Below are 15751 nucleotides of genomic sequence, written 5' to 3' on the forward strand. Positions count from 1 at the left end.
AGGAAAGAGTCCTGGGAGAGTGAGATATTTATAATGTCTCCCAAGGTTCCTTGTAACACTTCCCTGGAGGTTTTTACCAACCAGGAACAGCAGGGATCCAAGGAGCAGGTAGTAGGTCGCACAGTTGATAGGACCCTGTCAACATTTGCTTGGGAGACTGGGCTGAAAGAGTCCAAAAATGGACCAGTTTGGGCACACAGGACCCCAAGATTCCTACTGACTCCAGATCTGGCAGCCAAGCCTTGGTGAAGGAATGAGACTTTACCTGAAAAGAATGTTGCAAATGTGGTCATAGCTAATAGCCAAATTTTCATCTACTTTTGGAGCCACGGAAAGGGTGGTCAGTTGCCTAATAACTCTAAACAATATCGCTGGACATGATGCAACAGATACAATGGAGGGAGAAAAGAATGCTTTGCTGCCTTCACTGCCACTTCATAAGCCTTCAGGAGGGCTTTATAAAGTGTTGTTTTGTCAAGGGTTTGTCACCAGCACTGCTCTAGCTTTCTAAGCCCCCTTTTTACAGTCCTTAGTTCATCCGCATACCAAGGATCCAACGTAGTATGGGGGTGAAGAGGGAGCCGATGGGCAACTCAGCTGATGGTCTCTTGAAGGTCCAGATTCCAGGCATCAATGAGTTCATCAAGAGAGCTGCCAGTAGAGCCAGACAAATCCCAGAGAGCGTTCTGGAATCCAATTGGATTCATGAGTCTCCGCGGGAGAACATAAATAAGCTTGCCACCCCTGACGTTCACAAGGTAATGATCAGCCCATGGCACCGATTCACAAAGAACTGCTGAATCCAGATCAATTCTTGCACAAAAGACCAGATCCAGCATGTGGCCTGCTCTGTGTGGGGGCCAGTACAACCTGGGAGAGTCCTAATGATGCCATGACAATCATAAAGTCTAAGAAGGCACCAGACAAGGCAGCATCAACATGGACACTGAAGTCCCCCAAAACTATCAGTTTGAGGAAACACAAGGCCCACTCCGCCACCATCTCAGTCAGCCTCAGCTGGTAAGCTAGGTGGACGGTAAACCAGCAAGACTCCCACCCTCTCCCTGGCACCCCATACCAGGCCTACACATTCAGTGTTGGCGATGTTTGGTGCAGGAGGCTGTTTGAAGGAGAAAAAATTCTCAGATAAAAATTGCCACCCCAACCATCGTCCTCCTTGCGGCTGATGAAGGACTAAGTTTCCAGAGGGAATCAGCTGAGTGAGAGCCACCACTTCATCTTCATCCACTCAGATCTCAGTCAAGCATGCCAGTAGGAGCCCATTTGGGAGTCTTTGGGCCGCCGAATGTCAATTTCGACCCCATTATATCCTATTCACTGTTTGGGTGAAGAAGTACTTCCTTTCATCTGTTCTAACTTCTCACCTGACTGCTCAGCGATTTCATGGAGTGCCCTCGAGTTCTTCTTGTGAGAAAGGGTGAAAAGTACTTCTTTCTTTACCTGCTCTATCCCATGCATAGCCTTGTAAAGCTCTTATCATGTCACTCCTCAGTCATTGTGTCTCAAAGCTAAGATCCCCAAGCGCCTTAACTTTTCTTCACAGGGAAAGTGTCCTCCTCTTATCATTGTAGTTGTCCTTTTCTGCATTTTCTCCAGTGCTATAAATATTCTTTTTTAGGTGTGTGTGATGTGAGTGGTCCAATGCGGTTGCACCATCAATTTATACAGGGCAGGGCCTGTATAAATGTTGTTCCTGTTGGTCTTTTGGAGTTTCTGTGTGGGCACTGTGGCATGCTTGCACTGCCACAGTGCCACTTGTTCTGGAGTGTGCCACTTGTTCTCATGGCAAACAAGCACCTCCCAAGACAGTTCACTTTCCCTGAGATTTTCTGGGAGAGTCTGACTGCTGGGTGCTGCCTGCTTGCCTGCCTTAAGTGCAGCTGGCTGAGTTTCCCCATTGGAAACAATGGAGGTAATGGGGGTAACCTGTTTGGGTGCCCATAGAATTGGGCCCACTGGTCCAATTGCTTTTGGACATGGGGGTTTATGTGGGGAGAGGCTCCCGACACTACCCTGGAAATTTGGAGCCTCTCCCTCAAACCCCCTCTCCCCCCAGAGCCACTAACATCACCATGGGAAAAAAGTACTTTTCTTCCCACCATAGAGAACAATAGAGGGGATGGGGGCAACCTGTTTGGGGGCCAAATGTCAGTAAGCCTCCTGTTTATTTTTGTTGAATGAATGTGACTATTCCTTTAGAAACATTACAGGAATATGAATAAGCATAATCTTTAATCCTCCAGTAATAATCATCATCATGTAAACAACAACAACAAAAATTAAGCCTGCAGATAAGCAGGTTTCTGTTTTTATAAACATTTTACTACTCTCATTTCCCTATACTCAATCCACAAACACTTAACAATCAGAAAATAATGTTCAACTAGCTATGTACACCAATTAAGAGTGGTTAAAGCAAAGTTATAACAGTAGTAAAGGCACTAAAAATGAATACCAAGGAAAACTCATGCAAGTTCCCTGGCAGTGCTGTGTCACAGCTTGAACTTTGCCAGACATCCGCAACACATCTGCCATAATTAACATAGTACTATTTTTAAGCCCGTATTTTTACTGTTATAGGTTTTTCCTTCATCTTTTGCTGCCATTTTATTAATTAAACTAGTTTTCTTTGTTGTCATCAATTTATTAGACCTGTTAGTTCTTAAAACTTCGTAATTCTTTATTACCCAGCTGAACTTGATTTGTTCTGGGTGACCTCTAATTTATGGTCATTGTTTGTTCCTTCATAACTTAGCCAATAAATCAGATCTTCCAAACTTGGTTAAGGTCTCTATTTGCAATGAGACACTTTATACATGATATAAGAGGTTGGAAAAGAGAGAAAAGAACCAGAAACAGCTTGATATATTCCTGTTACATTGTACACATTGTTAAAATGGATTTGACTGAAAAGGCAATTTTGCAGCAGACCTAACAACACTTGACAGGTATTTGCCTTAGCAAAGTAGAGAACATTTGTGTCTGGTATACTCCAGGAGAGCAATTATTATACTGCCATGCAATTTACACAAAAATATGCCTCATGTCCAAAGGCTAGAATAAGAAAATTTGAAAGTGTTGTACTTTGTATCATACAACACTTAGTAAAGCCTATTAAAACCTATTTCTGGTATCCGTTTAATATCTGGGAAACCCAATTTTAAACTAAAACGAAGAAACTTAACAATTCAATCCTAAACAGAGTTACTCCAGTTTAAACTCACTAGGATTGCACAAAATAAACTGTCCCAAAGGCATTCATTGGATTGCACAAAATAAACTGTCCCAAAGGCATCATTACAAAAACATTTAACTGCCAGGAAACTGTACATAATATTCTAGAACTAGGAGTAAGGCCCATGTATTTCCTTCTGCTTAGCTATAAGGCAGGGCTGTCTCAAATCATTTTGCTGCCCCAAGTGGGTATTTATCATTTATTTATTTATATCCTGCCCATCCCGCAAACTGGCTCAGGGCGGGTAACATCATTTGTAATAAATACAGTCAAAATTTAAAGTATAAATAAAACACAATACAATATAAAATATTAAAATTGGTAGTATGGGAGGAGAGCCATATGATAACAGGTATGGTTCAACCCAGCTTATGTTGATTTGGGACTACACAGTACCTCCTTCCTATGCCATGTTTTTTGGATTTCAAGGGTCTGGAAAGCAGTTCCGTAACCAGTTACAGGTTTGCCAACTCTGGGTTGGGAAATACCTGTAGATTTGAGGGGTACAGCCTGGGGAGGGCAGGATTTGGGTTGGAGAGGGACCTCAGGAGGGTATAATGCCATAGAATCCACTGCCCAAAGCAGCCATTTTCTTTTATCCCGCCCTCCCCGGAGGCTCAGGGCGGCTTACAGGGCATATTGCCAGATAAAACCATAAAACAATACAAAATATTAAATTACAGCCCTATTTAAAACAGATTTTGATGCCTAGCAAATTATACAATCTGTACAAATTCTAAAATTTCTAAAAGCAAGATGACTATCCCTGACCATCCCGTTCTCGCCCATAATGCAGCAACTAGATGTGCATGCCCCATCTTGATGTCCATATATGGCAATACTAAGGGGAGGGCCAGGTTTGTTGAAGGACTTCAGTGAGGTATAATGCCATAGAGCTCACCCTCCAACTCAATCATTTTCTCCATGGGGGCTGATCTCTGTAAGCTGGAGATCAATTATAATTCAGAGAGATGTCCAGGTTTTCCCTTTCCCCCCAACCCCTTTCAATTCCAAAGCTGCTTCCTGTTTAACACTTTAACTGATTAATAGTTTAACTGACTCCATGCTAATGTCCTATGGCTTCTTGGGACTCCCAACTTGGGAGGTGTAGTTCTAATTCCCTTTGCTATGGTTGCAGTAAGGCCAGCTGAGAACTATAACTCCCAAGGTGCAACACATCAAACGTGGAGGTGTAAGAATGGAGGAGCTGGCAGGACAAGCCAATAGGACACCAAGACAACTTCCCCAGTGGCCAATGGAAGAGTATTTGCTCCTTTCCTTCAAAACTAGTCCCCCCCCTATATTCTCCATTCCCTCCACCTGCAAACTTTGCTGTTCCATCTCTACCACCTTCAGCCATCAGAAAGAATATGGCTCTCAAGCAACTTTGTCTTTTCTCTAAGACTCCCTTATACAACAGTAGTCTGATGCCATTTTTTCCTTTCTTCAAATGCCCCCTGAGAATCCAGCTTGTCTTTGAGGCCCTGGCTTAACCCCTCAGTCCCAGACACCGACTGAAACTACTCCTGAGTACTTACAACTAAACTTGCACACATTCCTCCCATCACTCTCGCCTGTCTTCCTCTCTTCAGTCTGTTGTTCTCCCCTCTGTCAGAGGTTATCTTGCAAGCTCCTTGAGGCTGCAACCTCTCTTTAAAGTATTACACACATTGATGGTGACATAATGTAAACAACTCACACATCCATCAGACAGGTCATTCAAAAAACAAATAATTACCCTTCATGTGAGTGGCAAAAGTAAGTGCCAGTTTTGCAAACAGATCTGGATTTTCAAATTTTCCTTCTTTAGCTTTCAGCCAAAAACAGTTTTCTGATATATCTGATGGCTCAACCTGAAACAAAAATTAAAGTTGATTACATCATAGGTATCTCATTTATTTTTGTATTTCTATACCGCCCTCCCTTGGAGGGCTCAGGGTGGTGTATAACATAGTCTAAAACACAGTTTCACGGGTAAATATTAAATTTAGTCTAAACCCATTTAAATTAAATCCTAAAAACATTCTAATGGTGTAAGTATTTATTAATTCCTCTTACAGGGGGCAGATCAGGGCCAGATATAATTTATGTATTTATTGTCTTTACTGTTTTTACAACTGGAGTCATAAACAGCAAACCCTCATCCCACAATAAACCTCATTCCACAGGAAAACATGGAAAAATTTAAAGGCTGCTACTGCAGAAGTTGTCATGTGATTTGACAACAGCGGCTAGAAATTTTGCCACATGGAGTGCAGTTTGTTTGTCTTCATCTCTAAGTACCAGGATGATTTTGCTTCTGGAGAGAGGAAGTCTTGATTAAATAAAGGGGAGATCAGTTCATTACTTAGAGCTGAAAGTTTTGAGACAATCAAGCAAAATATGATCCACAGAGTCAGTTTTACTGCTGCCACAATTACAGAGTCGATCTAAGTATGAAATCCCATTAAATCTTCCTGTCATCACAACTGAAGGTTGTAACAGTAAACTGTTGCTATCCTTGACCATAGGCCTGGTGGAACATCTTTGTTTTACAGGACCTGCGGAACTGTCTCAAGTCCTGCAGGACCCAGATGTCACCAGGTAGAGAGTTCCACCAGGCAAGAGCTTGACCTATCCTGGTTAAGGATAGCCAGATATCTTTTGGGTCAGGAACCACCAGTAGATTCTGATCTTCCAAGTGCAAGGCTCTCCAGTGGTTATACCAGGAGAGGCAGTCCTGCAGCTATGCCGGTCCCAGATTGTGTAGGGCTTTATAGGTCAAACAACAACCTTGAAATGTATCCAGAACTCAACTTGGAGCCAATGCAGCTGGTGAAGCACTGGCTGGATATGTGCTGTTGTTGGAATGCTCGTAAGCACCCCCGTAAGCATTTTGGACAAGCTGTAATTTCCGGGTCAGCTTCAAAGGTAGCACCACATAGAGCGAACTGTAGCAATCCAGCCTAGAAGTGACCATTGCATGGATCACTGTGGCTATATCAGGACATAGTGCTACCCACTTGGACTGATGGACAGACTATGGATTTCAATAAGTGAACAAGATAGGGATTATTAAATCAGTATTCCCTAATTACACCCAGGGAATTTGCACATCAGGAACACAAAGCCAAAGAAAATACTTCCTATTTTCCTTTTTAAACAAATTAGAGGAGAATGAGTTAAAAAGAATTCCTTTCTCCCACCCAAATACACTAAACTGAGAGAAAGTCTGTTCCAAAAGATTCTCATTACTATTGTTTGCCTTATTTGCACTTCAGAATCTAGTTCAGTACACTGGATTTGTGTTGCTATATTGTACAATAATTTCATGTGTAGATAAAATGAAGATCTATTCAGATGTATTTCCTCTGGTCATGTCCAATAAGGTAATAACAAACGGTGTTTACACATCAGAATTGTAATTCTGACAGAATGTTAAGTGTACTGTATTATGCTGTGCATCCATAATGCACATCAACCTCAGAAAGGATTATCTTCAAAACTTTCATTAGATGAAATTCCTATCCTGAACTTATATAAAATCATGCACATAAAATGAGCTTCCTACTGCTCAGCTACCAGAGTAGAATGAATAGTAATAAACCTATTCATAAATGGGAACCTAAATCAATGAAGTGACGCTCAGAATAGCAAACATATTCATACAAAGCTTGCAAGAACAGATGCTTCATAATACCCAAAGAGGAAAATTTCTGCAGTTTATATTTCACAGAGGCAAAACATGTGTGAAACGGGTTCTTAGATGAAATCAAAGTTAGTAAAACCATGAACACACACAACTGCTGAAACACACATATGACTGGCTGTGATGTGCTGGAAGAAGGCTGGCTTACTAGACATGCATATTTCATTATGTAAGCATAGTCTTATGGAAATGATGCAGTCACATTGCCGATCCCACTTTACATGTTTACATTTACACCACTTTCCACTGCAGTTACAATTCTAGGTAGTAAAAATACATATTGATTTTAAAAACATAATTCTTAAGCCTCAATAAAATAGCACAGATTTAATTCCAACACTTTCATAATCAAACCAAAATCCTCACTCCCCCTCTGTTCAGAATGGAACAAAAATGTGTTTAGCATTTTTATACCTTTGCCCAGTTAATTCTCTTCATAGACACTTCAGGGGTGTACTTTTTCTTCTGTTTCATTCCAAAAGGCAATGCTGGTGCAGCTGCTGGTGGAGGAGGAATGCCACCCAAAGGAGGAGGAGGAGGAGGTGGACCTCCAAACATAGGTGGTGGTGGTGGAGGAGGAGGTGGCGCTGAACACCCTCCAGGCAAAGGAGGCGGCGGAGGTGGAGGAGGTGGAACTGGGAGTACACCACCTGGAAGAGGAGGTGGAGGAGGCGGTGGAGGTGGTACCCCCATAGGAGAGGGGCCACTTGAAGACACAGCAGCCTGCAAAAGAAAGCCATTTTTTAAAAATGCAAAGAAAAATGTTGGTCACAGAAAGACAGAGATCTCTAGTATATTCTCGTTCAAATGACAGTCTTAAGAAATTACACATTTCAGATCTCCCAATACATCCAAGTAAGCGAAATCATTGAAATGTGTTCTATTACATATCACTGAAGGACTTCACCAAGATTAAACCCATAATGAGAGAATACAGCCTTATACCATGGGAAAAAATCCATTTTGAAATCAGTATGAGTCATTTAACAGGAATAGGTTATATTTTTGGCACTGCATTACAGTGAGAAGCAGCTAGTGCCATATGTAACTTCTGTATGAATTTCTTCAGATTAAAATAGATCAAGAGAATTAATGAAGTGACATTTGAAAACAAGAAAAAAGGTCCATTAACAAAATACATTCCAGGAGTTTAAGATATTTTTATCTATGTGGTATTCATAGAACTGTTAAAAGGAACCCAATTGGCTGAAACCAAATTATCATCATAAGGTTGCCATATTTAAATATTCACTACTGCACAAAATCCATCTTCTAAATGATGTTAACTGTACGGACTGGGAAATTAGGATGAAGACTTGGATCTTGGCTGTGTTTCTTAATAAGGCTACTGGCAAGATAACACTAGGGAAATTCATTATCTCTATCCGCTTTCAGGAGAACCCTACGAAGACTTTTGGAGCCTTGGACAAAGTACCAGCATGTACTTTGTGGCACCACTGGCATAAAACCCATAACCATAATCAAAAGAGCTTGACTTTGCAGACTAACCAATGGCTAAACTTTTAAGCTTTCACTTTCAAACAGTTGCATTTTAAACAATGCAACAGACTTGAGTCCATTATGCAGTTCTCTCCTTTTTAACAGAGAACCACAGCCAGTTTACAGGGCAGCATCTATATAAAAAAGGCCAATTTATTGTTGCACAAGCTTTCATGGCTAGAGCCCACTTACTTCATCAGATCAGCGGGACCTAGTCTACAAAACCTTATGCCACAATAAATTAATCTTTAGTGAGTGAAGACTCTCTCTCTCTCTCTCTCTCTCTCTCTCTCTCTCTCTCTCTCTCTCTCTGTGTGTGTGTGTGTGTGTGTGTGTGTGTGTGTGTGTGTGTTGCTGCTGTTATAGCTAACAGGGATGGGCATGAACCTAAAAAAGGCCCCGAACCAAACACTGACCCGAACAGGCCCACCCAAACCAAATTGGTCCAGCACGTTTGGTTCCCCATTTCTCCCTGCTCCAACGAGGGGGTGGGGATTGCCCTGGAAGGGACTTCCCTTCCACCTTTCTCCTGACTGTGGCGAGCTGCAGCCAGAAGAAAGGGGGGATCGCCCGGGAAAGGACTTCCTTTCTCCCTTCCTCCTGGCCATGGCTTGCCACAGCTGTGAGAAAAGGGGCAGGGATCGCCCAGGAAGAGGCTTCATTTAACCCTTTGGTTCTGCTCCCCCCTTCAAAGGGGGGAGCATAACTGAAGGATTAAATGGCTGCCAACCATTTAAACCTAACAACTGGCCCTGAACAGCTGAACACAACTGGCCAAAAGTCTAGTAAACATCAGTTCCCAAGCTCTAAACTGGCCCAAGTTCGACCCAAATTTTGGCTTGTGAGCCGGTTCGTGCCCACCACCACCACCACCATTACTCCACCCCAGAATTTATGGCTAGGTGACATCATCTCTTCTCAATCCTGTATGGTAAGTAACATTTTATTGGTACCAAACAAATGCTAGCTAATGGTGGCATTAAAATAATCCAGCACCATAGAAATGTTAAGTGAGCCTTAACAGCCTTTTAGAGACACTGAACCAAATGCAAAGTGTTAAATTTATAGTCAATACAATATTCTTTTATACAATGACCCTTTCAAAGGCAGTTACACCAAGCAATCTAACACGCACATTAAAACATGAATGTTTTCCGAATCAAATGCATATATAGTGTTGACAGTTGCATACAGAAAATCTTCAAAGCATCAGTGTCTTTTTATGTCTGAGTTTCATTCGGATGCCATGTCACCCAAATCATCAGTTTTGGCATTCTACTACCACAGATGTGGTAATATGGTGTGCCAAGCAGCATAAATCCATAAAAAGCATTTCCAATCAAATAAACATATCTGCATGATTTTTTCCCTTTCCACCAATCACTCCAAATCAGAGGCCTTTGGTAGCCCTGAAGAGCATGCCCGCACGCACACACCTTGCCCCCATTCATTTACAAAGAAGGAATAGATGACCAAGTGCTCGAGGATCTGCTCTCTCTGTACAAGCACCCAGGAGTCGACTACCAAAAAAAATCTGCCAAGTCAAGTCTATTGAAATGATCAGCCCTTACAGAACAAGATCCATGTGCACAACACAATTTCTGTGCCTTTACTTTGTAGCTTGGGTTGTGTTTTTTGTTTCTTTGTTTTTAATACTGAGTCTGATTGTGGTTTTTGCCAATCCTGATGTATCCTAGGCATAAAAAGGTAGCAGTGTGCAATGGCAAGTGTGTGAGAGAGAAGCAACATGCCTCACTTAAAACAATGAAATATTATTTCTCCTGCCACACATCCTTCACACAGGGTTGGCACTTTCCCTTTTCATTCCAACAAAATTCTTTAATCCCCGCCAGCCAGCCAGCCACACCAAACAAACAAACAGAACCAATTTTGATAGGCTATAAAGTCAATTTTGTTACTTTACCTGGCTTCGTAGCTGCTGGATTTCAGTTTCAAGCTCTTTAATTCTCTCTTCTCGTTTTTGAAGCTCAGCTTGTGCCTCCTGTCGAGCTGTGAACTCTTCATCAAACTGCAATGATCGCCAACATAGAAACATTCATCCATCTTTGTCCAAACTGTATACCAACTTTCACAGGGGTGATACAGAAATTGAATAAAGTAATAGAAGCCTGTTATGCTTCCTAGACTAGCCAAATAATGTTTTTTTCTTCCATTTTTCCTGAGCTATGAACATTTACAACAGTAAAAACCTTTAATCAGCTACGGTCACATTCCTGTAAACTTGCAGGTGTCTAAAACTTAACTTTCTTTCAGACTTACAGTATTTTAAAGACCTTTTCCATAGACGAAAATGGACATCCTACATCTAACATTTAACAATTTTACAGAGGGTATATTTGTTTGTACTTAGCTCAGAGACATTTGGGACACAATACAAAAGACTATATGCTTAAAAAGAGTTCCCAGTTAGAAAGCTTTATAAGCACAGAAAACTTCATCCTTATCTGTGCTGCAATCTTGTACAAAAGTGCAACTGCTTGAAGGTAAAGGATTTGTACAGAACCTTCCAAAAGGTTCCAGATTTTGTTTGTACACAGTGGGAAAAATTGTGTATAGCTATTGTCACAACCTGCCTCTGTCTTTGGGTGACCCCCACCATTGCTGTCACAAAGGCAGCCCTGCTCCCTACCCACAGAGACTGCCCAAGGTCTCAGATGCATCAAGGGAGGGGCGGTTACATCACTGCACCCTCTCCTTCAGCTGGTTCATGCTCCCCCCTTCTTTCTGGTCCTTCTGAGCACCAGCCTCTCTCTCCTCTCTGACATGTTGAGACTGCCTCCTTATATACCCCTTTGGTTCCTTTTCCCCACCCCTGTGTCAGGACAAACTGTTGTTGACTGGCTACTCTGATGTTATTCAGCACGGCCGTCAGGCTGTGCTGCTCTTCTTTGCAGCTGAGTGGGCCAAAGTGCTTCCTTGCATTGGGCCCGTCGCACCTGGGTGAGGACTTGCCTCTTCCTCCTGCATCCTGATCGGCTGGGTAGACCTGCCAGACCCGGACTCTGCTGGCTGCTCACTCTTCCCAGGTGCGGGGCCTTGCCCTGCTTTGCCAACCTCTGGGACTTCCCTTACCATCTGCCTCAGCAGGACGGAAGGAGGGAGCTTGGCTGTCAGCGTCTCCCCGCTGGCATCCTGGAGCCTGCAGCCACTGGCTCCATACTGTGGTGCTGGGGGGGGGGCACTATCAGAGAAAGGTAAAACAGATTACTTTTAATATCCCAACCCGGAGCCTGATAATCTAGTAATGCATGGCATGGCATGAATGATCAAAGGCAGCCTTGGCATGAACGGGGTAACTCAGTCCCCCAGTACCAGATTGGTCACCTAGAATTCTTCCCTAGTGGGGAGGAAAGAGTTAAATGTTCAGCTCACCTGTGGTGCTGGGGGGGGGGGGAAGCCGTGGACGGTCAGGAGGGATCTGAGTTTGGTGTGACAGGACCACTATATCCTATGTGTATATACACAGATATAATCTTTTGTTGTCCATAAATTGAAATTGTCACAGATGTGGTGCATGTTCTTGCAACTTCTGTTTCTCAGGTTCATATTTTAATTTAGTTCAAGAGAATGAGAACAGAATATTTAAAAGTGTAAGGCCCACATCCTATGATTGGTCTGTAAGAGTGTTTATTTAGCAATAAAGAATTTTTCTCTTGTAAAGATCGCAGACTGTTGTTAAACCTCCATGAAAGGATGCCAAACACCTAGCCAGGCTAGACTAGGGCTGGGAGGAAAGAGCATTGTTACTTCCTACATGCACAACGTGCATGGCATGGCATGAATGGTCAAAGGCAGCCTTGGCATGAACAGGGTAACTCAGTCCCCCAGTACCAGATGGGTCACCTAGAATTCTTCCCTAGTGGGGAGGAAAGAGTTAAATGTTCAGCTCACTCAGGGTAAATGCAACAAGTTCAGAGGAACAGAGAGCAACAGAGAAAGCCTGCACAAATGTTTTTGCTTAGTGTTCCTGCTGGCTTGCATCCATTTCTCACAAAGGAATGCCAAAGTAACTCAGTAATTCAGTGTGATTTGGACAGACTTTAAAAAAAATCTTTTATTTTCCTGTACTCGGTATCACCTTTTCTTAGTCTGTAAGAGTGTTTATTTAACAATAAAGAATTTTTCTCTTGTAAAGATTGCAGACTGTTGTTAAACCTCCATGCAAGGATGCCAAACACCTAGCCAGGCTAGACTAGGGCTGGGAGGAAAGAGAATTGTTACTTCCTACATGCACAACACACTGAAAACCCCACTTCCAGATAAACAGACCACTGGAGGTGTTAGGGGGTATGCACAAGGGTCTGACTGGTGGCAATTTATGGGAAAGATTAAAAAATAGGGGGGTTAGGGTTCTTCACAAGTCCATTCAGACCTTCTGACATGAGCTGACATCCCAGGCTCTGGGTTGCTCATAACCTGGAACCTAGGGAAGGCAGAGGAATTGTAGGATTAAGACAGCATAATTATCAGCTTTTGAGAAAAAGGTGATCTGAGAATGTAGTGGCACTTCAGGTATTTTAGCGATGAAACAAATTATCTAGATTCCTTTAAAAAATGGCATTCTGGAATGGAATCGAAACCCCCTGCATCACTCTGGCAGACTGTCCACACCAATCAGCCAATGGGGAGGGTTTCAGGGATTTTTTGTGTGTGTGTTTTTTTTTAACAGCTTTCCTTGTTATCAGCCATTGTATACTTCTGAGTTGAAAGGCTAAGACAGGTTGGCACCGGCACTGTTTCTACTTTATTCTGGTAATGAAGCAGTTCTACTTCATTCTGGTAATGAGGTCCCACAAGGTGATCCTAGGGGACTACTCTTCCATCTCTCAACCATCAGCTTATGATGAACCTCAGGATTCTACCCTATTTCCTATTCTGCTAAATATCCACATGGAACTGCTGGAGGAGATTATCAAGTGATATGGGGCGGGTTGTTATCAATGTGCTAACGACACCCAACCTTGTACCTTTGAGAAACAAAGCCTACTTGTGAAAGGTGCAAGAGGGTAGAAAGACAGGCACCAAAAATGGCGTTCTGGAATGGAATCGAAACTACCTGCATCACTCTGGCAGACTGTCCATACCAATCAGCCAATGGGGAGGGTTCCAGGGTTTTTTGTGTGTTTTTTTCCTTGTTATCAGCCATTGTATACTTCTGAGTTGGCAGGCTAACACAGGTTGGCACCAGCACTGTTTCTACTTCATTCTGGTAATGAAGCAGTTATACTTCATTCTGGTAATGAGGTCCCACAAGGTGATCCTAGGGGACTACTCTTCCATCTTTCAACCACCAGCTTATGATGAACCTCAGGATTCTACCCTACTTCCTATTCTGCTAAATATCCACATGAAACTGCTGGAGGAGATTATCAAGTGATAGGGGGCGGTTTGTTATCAATATGCTAACGCCATCCAACCTTGTACCTTTGAGAAACAAAGCCTACTTGTGAAAGGTGCAAGAGGGTAGAAAGACAGGCACCAAGATAAATTTTCAGAGATGTTTTAATACCCATGTTTCACAGGCTTACTAATGTGAGGTAATTGCTTTGTAGTTAAGGGAAGTTCTGTTCCTTCCTTTATTTTTCCAGTCAGATTATGCAATATTGGAATTACTTCTGCTTGTATGAACCTCTGCCATTGGCTGCATAGCCATCCAATCCTGATGCTTTTCCAAAATTCTTTTTAATCATGTGTTCTATCATGAGAAAAAATGGATATTGGGGTTGCCAAAGGTGATGCCTCTTCCCAGATATTATTTCCAAAACATTGTTTTTAATGGTTTGTTGTTGTTGTATACTGCTTATTTCTGGAGGTATTCAACACAGTTTTGCTTGATCCAGGTGGGTAGACATGCTGATCGGAAGCAGTAGAACAAAATTTGAGTCCAGTGGCATCTTTAAGACCAACAAAGTTTTATTCAAGGTATGAGCTTTTGTGTGCACACACAACTCCTCAGACACAAAGTCTGCATGCACACAAAAGTGCATACCTTGAATAAAACTTTGTGGTCTTAAAGGTGCCACTGGACTCAAACTCTGTTCTACAGTTTTGTTTGTTCAGTTGATTTTTGTGCTTGAAATACTTGTACCTGTTTTTATTGGCTTGTTTCAATACTTTATATGTGCATAGGTTTAAACTGATGTGATTAATGTGTTTCCTCTCATTACTGTAAGATGCCTTGGGTGCTTTTTTTAACAAAAGAAGAAAGGAAAGATGTATTTTTCCAAATAAAGGAACAAAATAAGTGTTCCAATTTGAACTTCCATTTACAAGTATTACTTCCATGTAATTCAAATTTAAACTGTAAACCCACTTAACATAATTTATATAGATTAAATTTAACCCATTTTCAAAAATGTTATATGTATTTCAAAATTCTCCTTACCTTCCCATCAGTTCCAAATAATTCCATAGAGATATGTTGTTTTCCTGTATCCTACACGATGGTGTAGGACAGAAGGGCTCAAATTTGTTGGGCACTGGGATGCTTTTTGGAACAAGAGGGAGCTATACAAAAGAGACGGTCTCCACTTGTCCCGAGAAGGAACCAGGCTGCTGGCACTCAAAATCAAAAAGGTGGCAGAGCAGTTTTTAAACTGAATATTGGGGGAAAGCCGACAAGAGATTAAAAGTCTCTGGTTCAAGATGGCTCATCTCAAAGAGATGAAGGGGTAGCTGTTACTTTTCTACAAGGAATTGGATTAGAATTGTCCACTTAGACTGTGGCAAATGATATGTACTGCCTGGCAAGGTCTCGAGGCAGCAAGAGGAAGGTTGTGGGCTTAACATGCATAGGAAACTATGGGTGTTTAAACAAAAATGCTAGAAGTGTCCAAGGTAAAATCGGGGAATTGGAATGCTTGGTGTTGGGAGGAAAAATAGGCATTATGGGTATTTCAAACTTGATGGGATGAGGAAAATCAATGGGATATGGGGATTCCTGGTTATAAATTATATCGGAAGGATGGGGGGGGGATGGAGGTGGGGTGGCTCTGTATGTCAGAGAGGGTATACAGTCCAGTAAGACTGAGAGTGAAAGAGAATTGGATTCGCTTCTGGAAATGCTATGGGTTGAAATAGTGGGCTCAACAGGAAACTTAACACTGGGAGTTTGTTATTGCCTACCAGATCAAAAGACAGAGGAGGATTATAAAATGATGAATGACTTAAAGATAGCGGCTAGACAAAATAATTGTGTCATAATAGGTGATTTTAACTACCCAAACATTGATTGGGTCAGTATGTATTCAAGTCGAGAAAAAGAGATTGCATTTCTAGACATTCTC

At 42.0% G+C, this 15751-nt stretch overlaps 1 protein-coding gene across 1 annotated transcript in view; it reads right to left on the reverse strand.

The window, feature by feature from the left end:
* DIAPH2 (diaphanous related formin 2) overlaps positions 1–15751 on the reverse strand; it is a gene marked incomplete at its 3' end in the record, with an annotated part of 192240 nt that overhangs the window by 82210 nt on the left and 94279 nt on the right. The window contains exons 16-18 of the mRNA XM_015412100.1: positions 10369–10473; positions 7359–7667; positions 4995–5109 (exon numbers count right to left, since the gene is read on the reverse strand). Coding sequence (XP_015267586.1) covers positions 4995–5109; positions 7359–7667; positions 10369–10473 — 529 coding nt within the window. The remainder of the gene's footprint in view (positions 1–4994; positions 5110–7358; positions 7668–10368; positions 10474–15751) is intronic.

This window comes from Gekko japonicus, unplaced genomic scaffold (assembly GCF_001447785.1).
Source record: "Gekko japonicus isolate JY-2015 unplaced genomic scaffold, Gekko_japonicus_V1.1 scaffold1575, whole genome shotgun sequence".
Classification (NCBI taxonomy): Eukaryota; Metazoa; Chordata; class Lepidosauria; order Squamata; family Gekkonidae; genus Gekko; species Gekko japonicus.